The following is a 21,952-nucleotide window of genomic DNA, read 5'->3' as shown; positions in this document are numbered from 1 at the left end:
ATTCACCAATGGCTCTCACCACAAACGCCATCTCCAATACTCCTCTTGACCTGACCTTATCTACCCTCCAACAAGTCAAAGAGGATCTCCTACAAGTCAAAAAGGATGTCCACGACATCAAAGACCTCCTCCTCTCACGGCCCAGCCTACCTCCCACCATCCCACTACCCTACAAACGACGCACCCTCCCTACATACACTCGCCTCAAACGATCCCCGAGATCACTGTCTGATCGCGACCTATGCTCTCTCCTACACTCCTATGGCCCTGGTCCTGTAAAACACATATCCAACACACACATCCCCATACCCACAACTCACTCAAACCCTCTGAGGCTCCCAACCCATAGCAACAGAGGTTCCATCCCTAGCAACCTCAGAAAAATCCCCCTCTCTCTAGAAGGTTCGACCACCCTTCTCACTCCCAAACTCAAATGCATCCTACTCAACTGCAGATCGGCCCAAAGACACTCCTACGACATCGCTGATCTCGTCTCAGCAATGGAACTGGACCTAGCCATTCTGACGGAAACGTGGCTTACTGAAGCCTCTACCCCGATAATGGACATATTAGTCCCCCCCAATTATCAGATCATTAGACTGGATAGGCCTGTCAAGACGGGCGGGGGAATTGCATGCATTTTTAGGAGCAACCTCTCCGTCACTAAAGCCGCCTCCCCCTCCCTCACCTCCTGTGAACTCCTCTGCCTCGATATCACCAGCGAGGGCAAACAAGTTTGTGCTTTACATCTCATCTATCACCCGCCTGGCGACAACCTCATATTCACCCAACAACTCATGGACACGATCACCTCCAATGCCGGTCGGCAGATCACCCAAATCTACTTGGGTGACTTTAACCTCCACTGGAATGATCAGAAAGACACAGAGGTGAACAGTCTCAAAACTTTCCTTAATGCGCTTGACCTCACCCAAATATGTGATAGACCAACACACGATAAAGGCGCGATACTCGATCTCATCATCGCCAAGGAGGACTCCACCAAACTGGAGGCAATCAAACCCTGTGACTGGTCAGATCACCACATTATCACCTTCTCTATTAACGAAAAAGTTAAACCTAACCCGGTTCAACCCACCAAATCCAAAATCTGGAAAAGAGACATGAAGAGTCTTAACCCCACTACACTGCCTCCTCACCTCAACAGTCTCCTCCTTCCCCCTCCAGGTGTCTCGGATGCCCAATCACTGACCGACCACTACCTTGACTCTATGAAACTAATAGTCAATGAAGTCGCTCCACTACAACTGAAGAGAGTCTCCAACAAAATTTCTAACCCCTGGTACGATGGCAGACTCAATGACGACAAGCGCACTATGCGAATGGCAGAGCGTACCTGGAGATCTGACCCATCATCACTGCATCTAAAAACGCTTAAAAAGAAGAGAAATGACTACTTTAGGAAAATAAAGCGCACAAAATCGGACTTCTTTAGCCGTCTACTGGACCAAGCAAAAAACAGGCCAAGAAAACTGTTCGAACTAATCAAGACTCAAACAAAGGCACAACCCTTACAATCAAACAAAGCAACAAGCGACACCCCACACTGTGAAGCCTTCTCTGCTTTCTTTAAGCAAAAGACCGACAACATAAGAAATGACCTCGTCATGGATTTAAGCCGATTCCCCAATCACACCAGAATGTCCAACATTCAACCTAAAAACAATGCATCATGGCTGCACTTCGACAGCTACACGGAAGAAGCTATACACAAACTACTCTGCACTCTGAAGCCGTCTAATCACCTCACAGACCCCCTACCTGCTAATGCAGTAAAAGACTTCACCCCTTGCTCCTCCCTCTTTGGACCAAAATCATCAACAGCTCCCTTCAACAAGGTCTCATCCCAGACTCCCTCGTGGTGGGGCAAGTCACACCTATACTCAAGAAACCCACAGCTGACCCGTCTGACCTGAACAACTACCGGCCTATCACCAATATCCCCACCCTGGCCAAACTGCTGGAGAAATGTGTCCAACTCCAACTAACAAAACACATTGACCAATTTGACCTTCTCAACACTCACCAATCAGGCTTCCGAGCGAAACATAGCACGGAAACAGCTATGACACACATAATTGATGACGCCCTCCAAATCCTTGACCGTAATGATTCCTGTCTCCTCATCCTCCTTGACCTATCGTCAGCTTTTGACACGGTCAAACATGAGAACTTATTGGAGCTGCTAAGCACTAGAATGGGTCTTTCGGGAACTGTTCTCAAATGGTTTTCTTCTTTCCTTCATAACCGGTCGCAGAAGTTCAAGATCGACAATGTGCTATCTAAACCAGTGCCTGCAGATCTAGGTGTCCCACAAGGATCCTCCCTCTCCCCCACACTGTTCAACCTCGTCATGGAACCACTCGCCACCTTGCTCCAAGCATCCAATGTTCAATTCCATATGTACGCCGATGACACACAACTTTACCTAAAGCTACAATCCCCGGAAGATATCAAACTACTGAATTCCACACTTAGCAACACTCAATCCTGGTTGGCCGTTAATCACCTCAAACTAAATGCGCTGAAAACTGAGTTCCTACTCATCTCACCCCCGGCGAAAACTTCCACCACCCAAACGTGGCTCAATAACCTAACTGCACTCAATGTCCAACCTACTATCGTGGACTCAGCGAAATCCCTAGGCATCACAGTTGACGCCAAGCTCAACATGCAACAGCACGTTAGCATAGCCACAAAAGGGGCTAATTTCCAAATCAACACACTGAGGAAACTCAAACCCTTCCTCCCTGCCAAAGACTTCCAAACTGCTGTACAAGCTTTAGTCATCCCTCGCATAGACTACGGAATTGTGGCCCTCAGCGGACTCCTGCTATCCACAACAGCACCCCTAAGAGCCTCCCTGAACGCTGCCGCGAGACTCATTACTGGCTCAAGAAAACATTCGCATATTTCCCCAGACTTAAAATCTCTAAAATGGCTGCCTTTTGAAGCCAGAATACAGCTAAAAATTGCAATAATGACACACTCGGCCGTGCACCACAAAGCACCCAACTACCTCGCGCAAAAGTTGTCTATATCAGGAGGGTCGAGATCCAATCGTAGTACAAAAAATCTACTTCTGAAACCTAGTAGATTCCGGAAAGAAAAAACATACAAGCGCTCCTTCTCAGGAATGGCACCCAGGATCTGGAATGCGCTCCCTCCGGAAACGAGGCTTATCTCCTCCACTGCACTCTTCAAGAAAGAGGTGAAGAGAATCCTTCTGGCCAAGATCTCCTGAACCTTACAGAGACTGGAACTGAGTCTCTGCATCGCGCTGTATCACTGATCACCCTGCCCTTTGGCACTATCCTCCTACCTAGGGGGTCACTACTACGCTACTCTCTTTCTAACGACCAATATATGCTACTCTTTGCTGTATTTATATTACTTGTTTACCTGACTGTTTTTGATAGGTTTTGATATGTTTCTGTACATTATTATTATCTTCTATGTTTAGTGACTACTATATTGCTCCCATTATCTTGTTCATTCCTGTTGCCCTTGACCCTGTCTCTGTGAAGCGCTCTGATATCTGTAAGGATCTTGTTCGCGCTATATAAAACTTTGAATAAATAAATAAATATATAAATCCCCTTTGGTTTTGGCATATCTCTCTATGGTCCAGGCAGATTCCACCCTGACACTCCTTCCTGGTTCAAGAATCTGTTGTACTCTGTTTTTCAGTTCCGTCCAAATACTGTAATGTGAGCTTCATAACATATTATTCTCTTGCAATAATTTTTCTCGAATTTTTATGCCAATGCCAGTTAGAAGCCCGATATTCAGAAGAATCTGTGGATGTAATTTTGTCACATTACATTTTCATCCAAATGAATACTTGAGTGGAAAAGGTTGCATAGTCCATGGAATGCGTTGTGGAAATGTAAGTGATTTTCTTCTCTGTTTCAACAGACAACGAATGAGGTGGTTTTGGCTGTGGAGTTCCATCCCACCGAAGCAAATACAATAATAACTTGTGGCAAGTCGCACATTTTCTTCTGGACGTGGAGCGGCAATGCGCTTGCTAGAAAACAAGGCATATTTGGGGTAAGACTAATTGGTGAATTTGCTATATTTTTACTGCGCCACAAAGAGAGGCTGTGGTATCAATAATACAAAATAAAATGTTTTTGTAGCACATGGCTTGTGTGTTTGAGAGGATTTAACTTGCAGGTGTTCTTAATTACATCTGGCAGTCTCACCTGTACTAGCTTTCAGAATGAGATAATTTGTTTTAAGAACTGGAAACCAGATTATCATAAATGAATCTGGGAGGGAGTTCAGAGGCACTTTCTTTCTTGCATATCGTAAAATTAAATTATTATCTGCCTTTATTTAATCTAGCTATAGTTATATATTGGGAGATCACCTTCCCATGACTAGGTTTGATAAACACTTGCCTGGATTGAAGATTTGGGGTTGCCAATTATTTCTCAAAAGTGGGAACAATATGTAGGCGGTTAACTAAATTCAAAATTGATTTGCGATTAAATTATTCAACAGAGAGTTCGCCGTAGGGTTCATTGCCTCCAGTTAGTGTGTTTACGTTATGTGGTCTGCTTTGGACAACTGCTGGGATTGTAGGCATGTGTTCTGGAAAATGCTTCTCTTTTGGAATGAGGATTTAGAAGTGTGGAGCTGGCTGTGTGTGTGAAACTGAATCCGTCACCTCTGTAGAATTTATTGCATTGCTTTACTAAATACAAATAGTAACATTGTGTGAATTATTGGAGCTGTGGTAGTGACTAATAGATATTTCGGGTTCTTGCATGCAGCCAGCATCTGTGATGAGTTGTATGTTTTCCGACAACTAAAAATAAAACAAAAAACATGTTTGGTGATACTCTTTGTAATTTCTTCCCAGCAATATGAAAAGCCCAAATTCGTCCAGTGCTTAGCATTTTTGCCTAATGGAGACGTCCTTGCTGGAGACTCGGGAGGAATAATGCTAATATGGAGCAAAACTACTGTAGACCCTCCGCCGGGGAAAGGCCCTAAAGGTACAGTGTGCCCATAGTACTTTGATTTTACATGCATGTAAAGTCAAGGCCAAATGTAACTTGAAAAAATTACAAACATGTTTGTGGCGGACCATGCACAGGACAAATTTACAATGGTTAAAATAAACACTGTCCATTCCTGTACTGATGACCAAGAAGAGATGAGGATCGTTCATTCGTATGTCTTGCATTTTGCTACTTTGTGCTCTGTATAGGCAAGGGCTTTTCTTGCCTTTATGTGTTTTTGTAGAGTACTGTATTCCACACGTGGCTTCTTTGGTGCTAGACTGTGTGAGCTGCACTGGTGCTCATCAAGTTAAAGCAGTCTTCTCAGTGTGGGCAGGCTTGGCTAATAGTCAAGGTTCCCAGGATGCATAAGGCATAAGGTTCCAGAGTTTGGCTGTCTTTACCGAGAGGGCCTTGCCCCCCACATTTGGCAGTCGATCATGTTGAGACTGGGAGAGCACCTTGACTTACTGGCCTCAGCGTATAGCTAGAGAAGCATTGTTTGATCATCTGAATAGAGAATGATGGTCATAAGTTTTTTCATACGCACAATGCACCAAGCAGAGAGGCTTACATTGTACCGGTGTGGCATTTCCTAGACTAGAGACACCATCTCTTGCCTGGTGCTGGAATGGACACAGCAGAAAGGTTAGATTTAAAAAACAACTAATGTTGTTACTGGTATAACTTCACCTATGTCCCGTGGCAGCAATAAAAAAAAAAGAATTGCAGATTAAAATACTGATTAGCAAAAGAAACACAGTCCAAAGACTATACTCTGAACATATTTATGAAAAGGCTCTTTCTCAGTCGTCATTCGTCCCGTCTCTTGTTTCTCACACATTGAGTTTCTGTTGTCTTTTTGTTTTTGGCTGTATTGTTTCATATTTTCTTGAAATAAGTCCTCTCTTTTCAAATGCCTTCCTATAAAAATAAAATTATATCGTTTTAAGTACACTGGTTCCTGAAATTGAGAGAGTGAGGAGAGACTGCCTGCAGTTATTTCAGGGTGGCAAAAGTTCTGAGAGCGCAAATGTATTCAGTATTTCCAGGCTCAAAGGCTTATTAGAAAAAAGTATGCTCAAGAGATTAACTTAACTTTCTTTCACAGTTTTGCCAACAATGTTGCTTTTAAGGAACGTCTAACACTGCTAGCCATTTTCACAATGGCGTTCGTCGATCCATGTTAAACTTAGGTGCAGAAGTGGCATGATTTAAAAGTTCAAAGGCTCGTTTAGAATTCGCAGAATGAGCCTTTAATTCAATTTCATCACACACACAATTACACAATATGGTTTTAAGTAGAAGTAGCACACAAAATGTGATAGTAGGCTGCTTGCAAGAACTCTAACGACTGGCAATCAATTGAGGTAGCACTGAACCCCATTGTTCTTTCTCTCACCATGCCACCTCAGTTTGCACCCAGCGATATGCAAATCAGTCTTGACCCAAGGGGCGGCTCCTCCATTAGGGCAGAGGAGTGCCACCCCACTGCTTTCTTGCAGTGCGAGAAGCAGAAAATAAAATAATTTTTTGCTTCTTGCGCTGTGAGAAAGCAGAAGGCAGAGGTATGCCTGATAGGGGCGGGCGGGAGGATATGCCTGGTTGGGGTCGGGCGGGTGGTCGGGTCGGGGAGGAGTGGCTTGCACCACTCTGAGTACCCTGACTGTTTGGTCGGCCCTAGGGCAGGTTATTTTACCCCCCAGACCCTCCCCCGCGGTAACACGCACGCCATAGTGAGCCAGCCGCGACTGCTTGACCATGTGCCTCATGGGAACAGTCCAGCCCGAACTACCAAGTCAGGTCTACACTGGACTGGAATACAAGCAAACCTCGACCGGTTTCGCCCTAGTTATGGGCTCAATAGCGTGGTTCCAATGACACAGTGAGCAGTAGACCCACATTTGGGCATACCCATGCCACTTGCGGAGGCACAAGAAACATGCAAAAGGTGATGGGAAACTGCTCTGAGATTTACTCTAGAGCAGGAGTATATCAATTTCCAGGTTAGGATCAAAAGAAAAGGACCACAACATTAGTGCAATTCTGTTTGGAAGGTATTTCTCCAAAGGAAAATTTATTTTCCATTTGGAGAGAAAGAAACAAGTTAGAAAGTACAAATGCACGTTTGCTAGTCATCTATCTACACATGCATAAATGTGCACAATATGCATATACCGGTGTAAACATATATAAATACTTCTGGAAAGTTGTGATTGTTGCAATTTTCCCATCAGTTATTTTCAGAATTTTTATAGTGACACACATAGTAAATTCATTCTAAACCTAGGTGTAAATCTTTGGAAATAAATTAAGATATTCTGTGTCTCGTACCCTCCCTTTCTCGCTGTTGCGCCTGCAGCATGTGTATTTATCCTTATTACAAATAATTGTGTTCATTTGACAGAGGAGGTTAGGTTTGCCTGCTGATAGAGTACATGCATTTACTGTTGCTTGGGACATGTGGGTATACATGTTTTTGGGCCTGGTGCCTGGCAGTGCGATTATACTAATTACACTTGATGAATATTTCAAAAAAGACCTGTGGGCAGAGAGAAGTGTGCAATGGCGGTATGTTTTGTGAAACCTTGTCGGTTTTTCAAGCTCCATTACCAGATAATTGATCTCTGCCAGTTAAATATATTTTAATTCCCTCTGGCACCTGGGAAAAGGTTATTTTTTTTTGTTTTCTCAGCTCAGGTTTGTTCCAGTTGCTAGAACAGTATTTGCCATTGGACACATGCAAGCTTGGCAGCGTTGTGCCTCAAGGTAGATCTTAAGTGTAAAGACAATGACTTTTCTTGGCAGCCATTTTCAAACCCTCCTGTTTTTACACTCTGATGCCAGGGAGCACATTCAGTTAAGCGGCCTATCTGTCAATCTTCACGGGTAAATGTTTTCATTGCATAAACATGTTCGTTTGCACAGGCACTCTGTAAATAGAAGGATTTAGAAGAACTGCAGCTTTCTAGACTGACAGACTCAGAACTACACAGGCGGATTATTATTGTAGTACTATTTTATATATTTTAGTAGTTTGAATGAGTTTTTAAAACTTGAAATAAACCTAATTTGTAAATGAAAAGGAAAAATGAAACGCTGCTTTAGACCTCTTGGCTTTAATCTTCTCACTGTTCCCGTTCTCTTACCATAAGAAGGGATGACTTTGAAAAGTGGATGTATTTGGGTGTAGTAACAACAAAAAAGGTTATGTTTAGCTGAAGATGCCCTTTCTGTGCATTAGGCATATTTTTAAAATCTTCTGTTTGATGCTGCCTGTTCAGATGCTGGCAGTCACTTTGAAGCATCCGTACAATAAAACCCAGGTGCTTTACCAAATACTTTGGAAAAATATTTTTTTCACCTCATACATTGGGATGATAAAAAACAAAAGGCGTTAGTGGGTCTCATTTGCAGACGCACAAGAGTGCTTCTTTGACACTTTCCCACAGCCATCTATCTACCCCTATATCTTATACACGTTTCTAGTCTTTGCATCACTTTTGATCCAGTTTTCAGTTGACAAGGTAGGAATACATCCAGTAAACGGTCCCATTTTTGCTTACCAGATTGGTTGTCACTGCCTTCAGGCTAAATGAAAGCACACAGATTTTTGTAATTCAACATCTTTTTCTTGAATGGCTGCCTCTGCGTCCTGCAAGTGAGTCCACCTTCGGAGTAGCCCTGCCTTGAGAGATTGGATTTCTCCATTCGGAATGTAGTCCCCGGTGCAAAAGAGAGCGACTAGTTTTCTTTAGCTCTTTTCATAGTTACTGAAAACCAACGGGTTTCTAGTTCTGTTTAAAAAAAAAAAGGCTCAGATCCTCTATTTTAGCTGTGACTAAGTGGTACTGGTGGTGACCTCTTTGTGTTTTATACTCCATGGAAGTTTCACTTAGTTGTGTTCGAGCACGTTTGAAAGAAGGCATTCCCCATCTTCTCCAGTGTGGGCTTTTTCATAGAATCACGCACCCAAGCCACAGTCAAGCCTCTCAACACCACCCTACATTGTGCAGCTCTACAGTCCTAAAACAACCCCACTGGCTACCATTAGGAGCATGCGTTAAAATAGCCTGAAAAACACTCAAGACACTGCTCCCCATCTCGCGTCAAAGACAAACTATTTCTACGGGAGAGAGACCGAGAAGAGGTAAATTCTATTTTCTTCTGGAGATTCGTCTCAAGAGCCCTAAATTAAAGAAGACCAAACTGCAATCCTGGATTTTTCTCGTTTAGCCTTGAAGCTTTTGAACCTGATCTCTGACGCCATTAAACTTAATCCTTATCTCCTTTCCCTTAAGAAACAAATCTTAAAACTGAACTGTTCAAACTCAGTTGTAGGGACCAGGCTGCCTTCTCTCATCATGTTCAGTTTCCTATTGACTCCCTTCCTCTCACTGCAGTTTTATTACACCTTTCTCTGTTTGTTTAAATTAGTTACCCTGTTCCTGCATTATGCTGTAATTGATTTGGTCCACTGCACCTGTGGCTAGGCCCACACTCTATAAATTTTATAAATAAACACATCAGTTATTCCTCCTACCAAGGTTGTTTTTCTAGGTAGAAAATACGAGAACTGCAAGTTCAGACTGCACTCCTTTCCCATGGTAACTTTTAGTGACTAACCACCTTATTATTTTCAATTACATGAAGCCAGTGAGGTGGAAAGACTTTGTGCTTCATTTGCCTGAGGTGCAGGCACTGTGTCAAGCAACTGTGTACTTGATGTTAGACCTCTTCGGTCTGCAAATGGATACAGGCATTTACTGATGCATCTTACTTTCTCTATGGGGGCTCCGCATAATCCTTCCCAGTAGCAGGGCTAGGAGGGAGCTCCTCTCTCTTGGTGTCAGGGTAGCAGGTCCAGGGGGAAAACCTCACTTTGACATTTCACTTCTCTAGTTTTATTAGTAACTGAGTCCCAGTCAAAAAGAAAAGAAAAAAAGTCCTGCAGACTTGTGGTCCAATAAAATACACTAATGTTCACATTCAGAGGAGCTCATTTTTTCAGATTCACTTCAAAGTCCATCTCCTCCTACCTGCGCCGGCAAAGAAGCGCAAAGAAAATGTCTGAATATGGAGTACAAGGGGGCAGGCCACAGAAATGATCTTAGCCTCCTTTGCAGAGTTTTCACTTCACGCAAATGCCAAAACTACGGTGGCTGCCCGTAAGCATATGAAATCTCCCCTTCTCCTAAATGTTTGCCCTAATAGCTGAGGATGAAAAAAATCTAGACAGTGACATTCATTATCTACCTATACTTAACTAGATCCTACTTGAGCATAATGAGGATCACCATTAATCCCGCAAGCCATTGTCCACAGACTCTTCGGCCCTTGTGCTGTTGATTACATAATCACCAGAGTGAATAATTCACTTTTCATCACTAGGCATCCTTTGTTGAAATCACCCTCTGTGTTGCAAATTTCACCTCTAACTTCACTGTCTCAAGCTTTGCTGATAGTCTGTTTTGTTCACAATTTATGTGAATAAACAAGTGCCTAGTAATAAAAATATCCACCGCATCTTCCACCCGAAAGCTTAGAAAGTCTGTTCAGAGGACGTGAAGTTAGGACGACGAGGATCAGCCGATTAATGACTTAGAGAACAAGAGGGTTTTGAATGTGAAGTGTCTCTAGTGTCTGAACAGTCAGTCATTGAAGAGGATGGCAATAGTAATTGTTTTGTAGATGAAGAGAAGTATTTGTACAAATCCCATGCTCCTTAACATCGACCTTGCTATTGATTGTACTCTGGGCCTCACCATAGACATCATGCACTCCAAGTGCCTACTGACGTTCTGGGCTCATTGAAAAACATGATGTAGAACTACCTTAGTTTTTCTGCACATGGTCACAGGAAAACTTACCACAAACTACATTTTTTGTAGTGTAAAAATTAATGGAAAAGCAACCCATTTCTCATAAAACCTAATAATATTTATTTGATTATGTTCCTTGGAAAAACAAATCAACATAAAAAATGTGTTGGAAAATAATATGTAGAGCAGTTAAAATTATATTTACAAAAAATTAGTAAAAATAAGGGTTTTATTTTATTGGGAAAATATATTGCAGACACCATAGGGAATTGTGGTTAGGAAAACATAGTTTTAAAATTAAAGTAAAAAGAAATGGGTAATATAGCCAATCTTATCCAACAAGTAGCTTGTGAGCTTCTAGTAGCTCTCCAGCTATCTGTGAGTAGCTCACCTCTTGTGCCGTCCATCTTATTAAATTTGTTGCTTTTTCTTGTTTTAGTTTTTTTAACACACAATTTATTGACACCATCAAGAACTATGGAGAGATCGCAGGCAACGGAAAACTTCTGACCGTTCCATCCTGAACAGAACTATTTGAGGAGGGGCATGCAGGGGGTGGAAGGGAGGTTTGCGGGGTGGTTGTCTACTTTGTGACGTAAAGGCAATATCTGAAAGGTTGGGGCACTGCGTTGCCAGATATCTTGATGGTTACCTTATGATTTGTTTTTAATTGAGTGCAGTCCATATTAACTCTACCTTCTATTACACCGGCTGTTGTCAGAACACTTATTAGTCCTGATGAAGACCCACTGTGATGTTGCCCAATTGGCACATACATCCTGTGTCGAAACGTCGATGCTTAGCAACATCACGTCCTGAGTCACTACACCACTGCAATCATTGTTACAGATAACACAGGGTGCAGACTGAACTACATATGTAATTAATGGATGGTTCTGTTCAAATAACTTTCTGTTGTTGTCCCGATTCTTGTATTAGTTATTTGTTGTAAATATACATGTTACACTGCCACACTGTATGTTGTATTATTCCTTTCTGATCTTTGTCCTGTGATTTAACTGTACAACAGCCCTATATTCCATGCAACATTTTATGGATATATACATTCTAACACAATAACTTTGTTCTCTTGTTTGGTGTGTTCTGACTGATTTGGTGATTTTATAAGCTCTGTATTTAAATGATTAATATCCTTGACATTAAGCAATTGTTTAACCCTACAGAACACATTGTAGCAATGATCATATGTACCCAGGTACTAAGGGACACTGGGTTGCCCCATTATATTTAATGTTTCTATGTGATCCAGCTGGACTTGAAGCCACATTTGTTCCTTCAGTGTCTGGGTGATGTGGTTGTACTTTTGCAGAGACTTGCTGAGATGTGCTGCAATGTTTGAGATGCCTTTCAAAGGTGGTATCTGGGATGCTGTTGCGCATAGTTGCTTTTGTAGTTGCTTTTTTCCATGTAGGAAATGCATTCTTTCGTGATCTGAAATTGGCAACTGGGGAAAGGTTTTACTTACTTTAAAGAGGAGATTTTGCTACCATGCTGTCTTGGTTTTCCTGGTGATGTATTTGTTGCAAATAAGATCTGTGTCAAGGGTGAATTAAATTAATTTTGCATTGTCTGTCGTCTGGGCTGCGAAGTCATGTAGGAAAGCCAAACTTGAATTTGTGGTTCTTTTGAGCTATTGTTGAACAAGAGAAATGTAGTCTTCATTGGGTAGCACTTCTTGACATCTAATTCTGGATTTGTTGCTGCCTGCATCTTATGTAGGGACACTATCGGTTGGCGGCGGCGCAGTGCGTCATTCAGCCATGGGTCAATTCAGCCCACCCCCCGCCCTCGGAAGTACTGTGATGTGGTCACACTGGGCCTTGTGGGTGCATCATATTTGAGGGTTGGGAGTTTGTCGGGTACCGTTGTGGCCTCGCTCCTATGGGGCCATTTCCTTCTTTGGCGACCTCCGAGAAGAACCCCACTCTACTTCTCAACCTATTTCTATTGATGCAGTACCACTCAAGATGTTGGCTGCCATTGGTATTGTTAAATGATCTTTTTTGCATTGTTGGTAAAGTTACACAGTGATGCAGCATGCACAGAAGTCTTCCACTTAACACTGCCCAAGAGAGGAGGTGTAGGCAGAATCCCTCAGGGACCATGGTTTAAAGGCTGTGACACTGAGTCCCCCGGCACTGATGTACACTCTAACAGCTGGTTTTGGGGGTAGCCTGTAATTGCTCCACCTTGGCTGCAGCTACCTTCCTCTGCATCATATGAGATGTTATGATGTACCTTTGATCCTTGTTGAGCAGTCAGTGTATGGTTTTCAACAGCGGCTGCCACCTTTGGATCACCACCAGGTTAACCTATTAGCGGGGGTAATAGACCTGTGAAGTTATTTCCCTACAACGGTTTATGCTTCATCTTAGTTGCTTTATTGCACTGCGTGGTTACTATGGGAATATACTAATGCCTGTGACTAAGGTACATCGGTGCTAAGGTCACAGCAGGTTTTGAGGTCTTAAATGGCCTTTCCGGACAGCTTGAAATAGTTGAATGTTTAAAACATATTTACATGTCTTGATGTATGGATTGAAGCTGTCCCATGACTATGGTGGTAGAAAATTGAACTTTGGTATACTTGCTAGAAAACCGGGAATTTCCGGGGTTGTGATTCCTATATGTGACTATTGATGGCTCTTTGCAAGGCAGGGGGTGATCCTCAGCAGGGCTGTGTATGTGAAGACCATGCATGTTTCATGCATGTGGATCAGTGCCTAATGAACTCTAGTTGCGCTTGATAATAAATGGGTTCTAAAAAAAATATCTTCTCATTACTTACACTTTCCACAAATTAGACTAACCCTTTGCCATCTTTGGGCACAGAATAACCTAGAGAAGACTTTATCCAAGCTTGCTCTGCCTGCATAGCTCTTTGTGACAATAAAGCAGATCAACCCCTCTACCAGAGACTGTGCACACCCTACTGCCAAAACATTAATGGCTACACCAATCAAGTACAAAGTACTTTTAACATGGTTGTTGCCATTTTTTCTCTTCAATTATGCTGCTCACTCTGCTGATAGGAGATACTCCAGATGCCCTACCTAGTATTCTTGCTTAAACATATGTACTTCAGAATAGAATGTCTCTTAACCAATCTCCACTAAACCCTTCCTGGTAGTGGGGGGGTCAGAGGACTATATCTGCTTACAAAACATCACTTATCGCCAGTACTTTACTACTTTGACATGTTTACAGGGCTTCTCTCTTAGATCTTTTCATTGCGGAGGTCCTTTATTTATTATTGTCGGGTCCCCTAGACTCTAACCCCCTTAGTTCCCTCTGAAGTCTCATCTTAAAATGCTGTGTGTTCAGCAGGCCATCAGTCAGACACCCTCAGTTCCTCAATAGCCTAAGTAACTCCATAGAGATGGTAGTTGTTTATGCTGCCTCTCCCCTCCCACATTTCTGTTTTCAGTGTTCCATGCAGAACGGGGCAGACCTGTCGATTATTCTCCCTTTTTAACATTCTCCTTGCATTTTGGCATCTGGTGTTAGTGGAGGGTTCGTTGTCCATAGGCAGGAGTACATTGGCACCGGTTAACCCGTTAACCAGTACTATGAACAACCTGTGCTCTTACTCCGTTACATTCTCACGCCTCCATGATCATTCCAAGTCTTACAAGTTTTGCACTTGAAAGTGAACCTTTGCATGCTGCCTCCTTTTGTGTTTTTATTAGGGGTGCACGTCACTTCCTTCAATCCATGTATGATAACCTTTTGGTACCTCTCCTCATTGGCTCACTTTTAGCCTTTGCTTTTCTGTTTGACATGAGTGCATAATTTGATAAACCATCCTTCAAACACTCTTCTACTGCAGTTCACCTAGTAGATCCTGGCCAGATGTTCTCGTTTGTGTATCCAGGTGCCGGCTCCAGTCTTCGGCAAACTCTGTTGGTGTTGCTGCTTGTGTACTTGAAACAACTCAAAGATTATATGAATAAAACATTCTGCGATTTGAATTTATAGGGTGCTTTGATTTCTGTTCAGTCGATCTGACCTTAAGGTTATCTTTGCACATCATGATCCCCCATGCTGTCCCCTGGCCTGGGACTGAAACTAAATGTTAAGAATTTCTACACGTACATGACCTGCATTTTATTTACTTAATTGAAACCATCATCACATTTTCACTTGTCTCCTCCAGCCAAAATGTCTTGCGTTGTTCACGTTTTACATGTTCATTTTCAAACCTATTGCAGTTATGTGTATTTACATAAAGCACATTGATGCAACAAGCTTCCATCATGTTCACAACTTCATGGCTCGGCCTTATACTGTAAAGTACCAAAGCGCTGCACAGATAATGCAAATAATTGATACAGGATGTGTTCGCAGGTCATCAAAGGTAAAATTACACGTTACACTACGGTGTCCAGTCCTCAAAACATTAGTACATATGAGTGATAAATTGACTGTGATATGAATAATATTGAAAATCATTTTTTTGTTTTCGTGACAGGTGTGTATCAAATAAAAAAGCAGATCCGAGCTCATGACGGCAGCGTGTTCACGCTGTGTCAGATGAGGAATGGCATGCTGCTGACCGGAGGCGGGAAGGACCGGAAGATCATCCTGTGGGATCACAATCTGATCCCTGAGAGAGAGATTGAGGTGAGCAGCAGGACCACGGGGGATGGGTGGGGGGTGGGTCACCTGGTTCTGTACTCCGATAGAGGCGAGGAAGCCCCGGAAGGGAATAAAAGCACACTTCCTGTGTTCAAGAGGCCACCAGGAGTCAGCGTTTAGCCCGCCCGCTCTGGTTATCTTGTGAGGCGATTCCTACGGGCCATCTTGACGTGGCAGCGGGAGGTGGGTGCCAGCCGTGACAGACGCCAAGGCAGTTCTATCTCTACAGTGCCGGATGACCTGTCCCCGTTTATGCTCAGTCTCAAGAATCGGTGCATATTAACACTAGCAGGGCAGCACAGCTCTGCAGTGGCTCACCTACATGCTCTGCGACATTTTATAAAGCATTTTTTTATAACATACTTTATTTGATGACCATTATATAAAATCCAATGCACTGAATATTACACAGTCAGTCATTTTCCACTTACAATAGGTACAACATATATATTTCGTGAATCTACCGTACTTTTCCTCCCATTTATTAGGCTGGAAATGGGGAATAAATAGGGTCAGTTAACATCTCGGATAAGTGATCATTGCAGTAGTGGCAGATAAATGTGCAGCATAAAGTTGTTACATTTCCAATTAACAAGAATAACAAATTCAACTATGTCCCCCCCCCCCTCCCTGACCCTCCCAACCCCCACTCTGTTTCCGGTGTCCATTATAACCTCAAGGGGGAGTGCTAACAGTGCAATATAATAGGATCCACGGTGATCATGAAATACAATGTATGGGTCTGAGTCCTAAGACCTACTGTGGAAGAGTCGTACATTATCTCTGAGTGATTACGGGTTTGGGGTACCTGGTGGGGGTAGTAAGTCAAGTGATTCAAACTCATGTAGCATGATCTCCCATTGTTTTCGAAGCACCCTTTCTTCTTCCCTCCGTAGGGCTGCACCTTTCTTCCCCCATTGAATCATGTCATCTTGCTAGCTGGATAACGCTGGACATCTGGGGGACTTCCACCTCATGGTGAGGGCTCTTACTCAGACGTACTTTCTGGACTTTCGAGCGTCTACGGAGGCCCATGAGGCAGTTCAGGGCGTCGTCCGATATAGGGATTTTATAAAGCATTTGTATACAGATGCTGGTCACACTAAGCCAGCATTAGAGCCTCATCCATAGTTCTTAAATTACTGTTAGAGCTTTATTATTGTTTGCAATTCTGCACTTTTCACAGCTGACTGTTTCCTTGAAGGGCTAGACAGCGCGAGTTCTCTTAACACACTGCAGTACAACACTCCTATAACTGGAGTATGTCACACATATTATTAAACTGTTTTTTGGCTAGGGTGTGAGCCATGGCCACCACGCTGGTGTCCTGGAGGTGAGTGATAGAGACCTGATGTCTCCCACCACCATCTTCCATACCCCTCCAGACTCCGCAGGAATACCAGAAAAGCAGCATTGCTTCTTAATTTTATGTTCTTGAACAAAGTGCAGTGATCCCACAGGCAGAAGGTGAAAGTTACTCGGCACGCGTAAGTGTTCCTGAGTGTGTAGATTAATTGGCTATATAGCTTTCCATAACAAGGGGTGACAGGCACATCCTCAGGTACGGATTTTAATCTAAACCTTTCTTAGAGCCATGCTGACTGTGTGCAGGTCTGAAGAGAAAACATATTTTTTCAAACCTATGTTTTTTAGCATAGGCACAAGTGCTTTGTTTTCAGGATGTTCCTATGCGATACGTATGTGCAGATGCATGGTCAGTCCAACTAAAGGTCCTCCTTTCATATGCACAGATTTGTTGAAAGGGGTCAAAGTTACAGAGGGTCAGTCGGCAAGTAGCACTTCCTATTTTAAACCTCATAAGTATGTGATCTGAGTGGTGTCATATCTTATGCCCGGTAAAGGGTGGGCAAGAGCATGGACCAGTCAGCTGCACTTCCTCTACAGCCAATTGATGTGGTAGCCTGCAGTAGCTTGTATTAATATTTTCACACTGAAAAGCCCTCACAGAATGTTGTTTGCCTTACAAGCAATGAAGAAGAGAGCACTTCGCTTTCAGGTTCTAACTTAATTTTGCTGGAAAAGTCATGAAAACACTTCCTGTTTTTAGATTTGGATCCAGGCTGGGATAAACTCGAAGATTAAACAAGCTAGATTGCTTAGGCTCATGAAGTTAAGTGTTCTCATTGCGCCTGGTATAGGAACATTTGTTTGATATTCTTTAGTTCTTGTTCTCAGTCATCTAACTGTTCACTTTCAAAGTCTGGCACAGTTTGCTTGAATTCTTCATGATAGTACTGTTTATCTTTCTGCATATATTTTTGTAGCATGTGGATAGCTAAACAAAACCACCCAGGGCATTGTGTGACAAATATTGTTTCAAGAGTTTGATAAACATCCTCACCCCTTGAACTCCACTCTGGTGTCATGCATGGTGTCGCTATTTAACAAGGATACCTGCAGGTGTTAGTGCTCATTGTGTTAAGGCAAGCGCACCGTTGTGGTATACATTCTTGAGACATAGGAAGGTCATGTGATCTGGAAAGCTTTTTCCTGACTTGTATTGCCTCAAAATGGTCAGCTCTATGATCTTGACAAAAATTCTGAGTCTATGCTCAGTAGAGCCGGCAGTGGCGTAGCAAGGTCAGGTGGTACCCCTTGCGGAAAATTACTTGTCACCCTCTCACCCTCATTGAAATTATTAGGAAAAAAAAATAGGTACACACATTTTAGGCATTTTGTCTCCCCCCCCCCCCTCAGTAATGACAGCCGGGGCGGCCCGCACCCCCCTTCTGAGAGCCGGGTTTTGTCATAGATGCTCTTTTCTCAGGAGTTGTACTGCTGAATCGCCCAGTTAAGTTCTTGGAGGAAACCGGTTACTACTTTAGCAGTAATGTTTTTTGTGGGAATCCTCTTCATGCATCGACATGTCCACCTGGGCTCCAACTTGACACCTTGGAATATTAAATCTAGCTTTGAAAAAAAAATATTCTTAAACGGGGTGTGGCTGTTAACTGTGTTATTAAATTAAAATGTGTTGAACACCTCATGTGATTTAATTGTTAAGCATTTGAAAGGATTTTTGGTCGACTCTTTGCAAATTGCTCAGTTCTGTATGTGCACATTCATTAAAGGAAAGAGGGAGAATCACACAGTGTAACAATTTTGTTTTATGGTTGCCTTTATTTATTTTGTAATGGCATGAATACAAAAAAAGGTGGCAGTGTTGAGACTAATACAGGAGTCTGTAAAACAAAATATAAAGAGAAATTGCAGGTAAAAAGATATTTTGATCATTGGTCGTAATTAAACAAACTGCAAATTGTTTATTGTGCTTGGTAATAAACACAGACTATTCAACGTGTATGCTAGTTTCTATTTGTTTTTCTGTATATTTCAGGTTCCTGATCAGTATGGAACAATTCGAGCAGTTGCTGAAGGAAAAGCTGATCAATTTTTGGTTGGCACTTCGCGGAATTTTATTTTGCGGGGAACGTTCAATGATGGGTTTCAAGTAGAAGTGCAGGCAAGTCTAATTAACTCATTTTGTCTTGACGAAGTGGATAGATATAATTTCAAGTGCCTTTTGACCTACTGTCTGATGGAGAATGTATCCATTTTGTAAATTGTGATGTTTTTATTTTTAGGGTCATACAGATGAACTTTGGGGTCTGGCAACGCATCCCTTTAAAGATTTGCTTTTGTCTTGCGCACAAGATAAGCAAGTGTGTCTATGGAATTATGTGGACCATAGTCTAGAATGGACCAGGCTTTTAGATGTAAGTCTTAATTTTGCAAACTTTCTTTGCTACAGAGTGAAATCTATGTTATTGAAACTTTTTTCTTTTTCAGTATAAGTTGTGAGTTTTACACAAAGGACTGTGATACTCATGGGCATTATTTAGAGTTTGCAGCTGCGACCCTTGGTTTGCCCCTTGCAACCGTTGCTATGCCTTTGCGAATCTTGCCCTCAGAGGTGGCAAAGTCAGTGCCAAAAATACAGGGGTGGCGGCACATTTCTTATTTTCTATCCGTTTTCCATTATTCTAGTAGTGAATAATATTCTATTCACTAGAAGTCTAATAAAAAATGGAACACACGAACTTTATCGGCTGCTGTGGTAAGTAAAAATGGTTTTACATGTATGTTGTGTGCATACTTGAGAGTGAGTGTATTTACATGTAAGAGAATATTTGTGTTGGCAAGTAACAAGTGTGTCTGTAATGTGTACACATGTGTATGTCTAAGTGAAAATGAGTGAGAGTCAGAATTCCTAATCACTGATGCTAGGCAACTCCAAAGTTTCTGCACTTCCTTGTGTCAAAGCGAGAGAAAACAAATGTTCCCGGTCTAAGATTGGGCATTTTTTTCTCTCCCCGTGCACTAGTGCAATTCTGGCTGCCATGCACCAATGCACACACCTATGAGCCATCGTGCAAGGAGGGTGTGTGCATTCTCTGAATCATACGTTGTGTACTGGAAGTAGTCCCTTCAAGTACAAAAAGTATGCTTTGAGGCTTTCCCACTTTGGATGTGTGCTGTACAATGCAGCACACATGCAAAGTTGAAAACACAAGGAGAAATGAAAGATTTCTTCTCCTTATACCTGCCCCGAGGAGCCGTACAATTTTTGGGCAAATTCCTGCCTACTAATGTTTGTAGCTAGAGATGTTTGTGTCACTAAAATGGCACAACCCCAGGAGCTTTGCTTCTCATCTCTGAGAACGTTCCAATGAGGCTCGTGGATTCTAGGCCCGTGCCACGGGCTTTCCAAACGCCCCCCTCCCCTTCAGCTTTTAAATGAAATATTTCACTTTGTCTACATTAGTCAACGAGTCCCACAGGATAATGACAGCCATGTCAAGGGGGATTCATTACCAACCAGTACAGTCAAGGGTATAGTGCAAATAATGGTGGGCCATAGCAAACACATTGTAACCTTATTTACTGGATGTTAAGTTTGTGATTACATGGTTGAATATGGGATCATCTGTCGGATCCACTTTTTCAAGCACTCAAACATTGCCAAACATGAAATAATCCCAGCACATTTAAATGTCCTGTTCTTGGGTCCGAATCAATAGACATCAGATGCTTGCTAAAGATGGGTCCAACAATCTCCGATGTTCATTGCTTTTTTTTTTTAACTAGGCATGTTTCTTCCATTTTTTTCTGTTCTATGATATATTCAACACCAATAGAATGTGTAAGGAATGCCGACATTCAGTAGCATGTGCAGCAGAGACTTGAATCACACCCGGGTAGTCTGTGTGAGCGTCTGCACATTAGGGGGTAATAGCTGTAATGCCCACATGCAGTCTGACGTAAACGACTTCTAGTTGCTTTTTCTCCTTATCACACACTCAGCTCTGGGGCATTATTGTAGGGCGGTCCATTACAGCAGTTGAAATCTTGGCAAGTGCCAGTAATGACATTCTAAATCCTATATTGCTTTTAGTGATAATTTACTATCTTTTCAAACATGCACTAATCCCTTCAGGAAGGTGAATATGTAGGAGAACCGACTGCATGTACAGCGACCCACAAAATGCACTTAGTGGCTTTTGGCACTGCATTCTTTCCAAGTTTAATGTAGCTTGGTTCAGACATTAAGGCCAAGAAAAAGAAAAGATCTGTGGGAAAATACCCTTGTGCAAACCACTGTAAATGTTGGGCTGCTGAACAAATCTTCAGCTTGCCAACTTTGTTAATGTTTGAGGTTTACTGAAATAAAATGTACTGAAAAAGTGAAAGTAATGCCTTGCTTATAGCCATAACTCTGTATTCACCACTGAGACAGTGCCTAATGTTTGCATAGATGTGTGTTTGTGTGTGAATTAATATATATATATATATATATATCTACACACACACACACACATGTATGTATGTGTATATATATAAAATATTTTTTTCGCTCAGTCAATTCAAAGGTCAGAATGATGTTATGGTTGACTTTGTTTGTAAGACGCATATTTTAAAGCCTCAGAAATTCATTGACGAAGCCACAGGTAAAGTGCAGGTCTGGTAATGATACAAAACCTAAAAGTAACTGAATTTCACCGGTTGTGGTTAGATAAACTAACCATAACATAAGTCTTGCACTGCTTTTGACTTTGCACATGCCCTCTCTTGTTAAATGGCATAATTGATGACATCTCTGAGGACATCTCAGATTACTTCGTTGACCTATCAACTCACCAATGCTTATCGTATAAGGGAATTCATGTGCAAATGTTCTCATTCATTAACAGACCTAAGGTGAGATGGCATCAATGCCCTTACCAACTATAACCTTGACCCGGGACTGGATTCTTAAACTCAAGAAATATAATTGGCAAGTTTACCAATGTGAACAGGCAGACAACCAATTGAACATTTTGTAAATACAATTTGTCTTCTGCAAACAAAATCAAAATCTTTCAATATAGTCCTGAACTTGAACCACACGAGGCACCGGTTTTAAATTCTCTACTGGGT

At 42.2% G+C, this 21,952-nt stretch overlaps 1 protein-coding gene across 9 annotated transcripts in view; it reads left to right on the top strand.

Annotated features, from left to right (window-relative positions):
• EML4 (EMAP like 4) overlaps window positions 1–21,952 on the top strand; it is a 720,824-nt gene that overhangs the window by 621,761 nt on the left and 77,111 nt on the right. For all 9 annotated transcript variants that reach the window (XM_078649700.1, XM_078649705.1, XM_078649703.1 and 6 more), the window contains 5 exons: window positions 3,940–4,074; window positions 4,892–5,027; window positions 15,348–15,499; window positions 18,873–18,998; window positions 19,120–19,251. In XM_078649700.1, the coding sequence (XP_078505826.1) occupies window positions 3,940–4,074; window positions 4,892–5,027; window positions 15,348–15,499; window positions 18,873–18,998; window positions 19,120–19,251 (681 nt within the window). The remainder of the gene's footprint in view (window positions 1–3,939; window positions 4,075–4,891; window positions 5,028–15,347; window positions 15,500–18,872; window positions 18,999–19,119; window positions 19,252–21,952) is intronic.

Source organism: Lissotriton helveticus, chromosome 6 (assembly GCF_964261635.1).
Source record: "Lissotriton helveticus chromosome 6, aLisHel1.1, whole genome shotgun sequence".
Classification (NCBI taxonomy): domain Eukaryota; kingdom Metazoa; phylum Chordata; class Amphibia; order Caudata; family Salamandridae; genus Lissotriton; species Lissotriton helveticus.
Note: the sequence above shows the minus strand (reverse complement) of the source record. Positions and strands in the feature narration are given on the sequence as shown.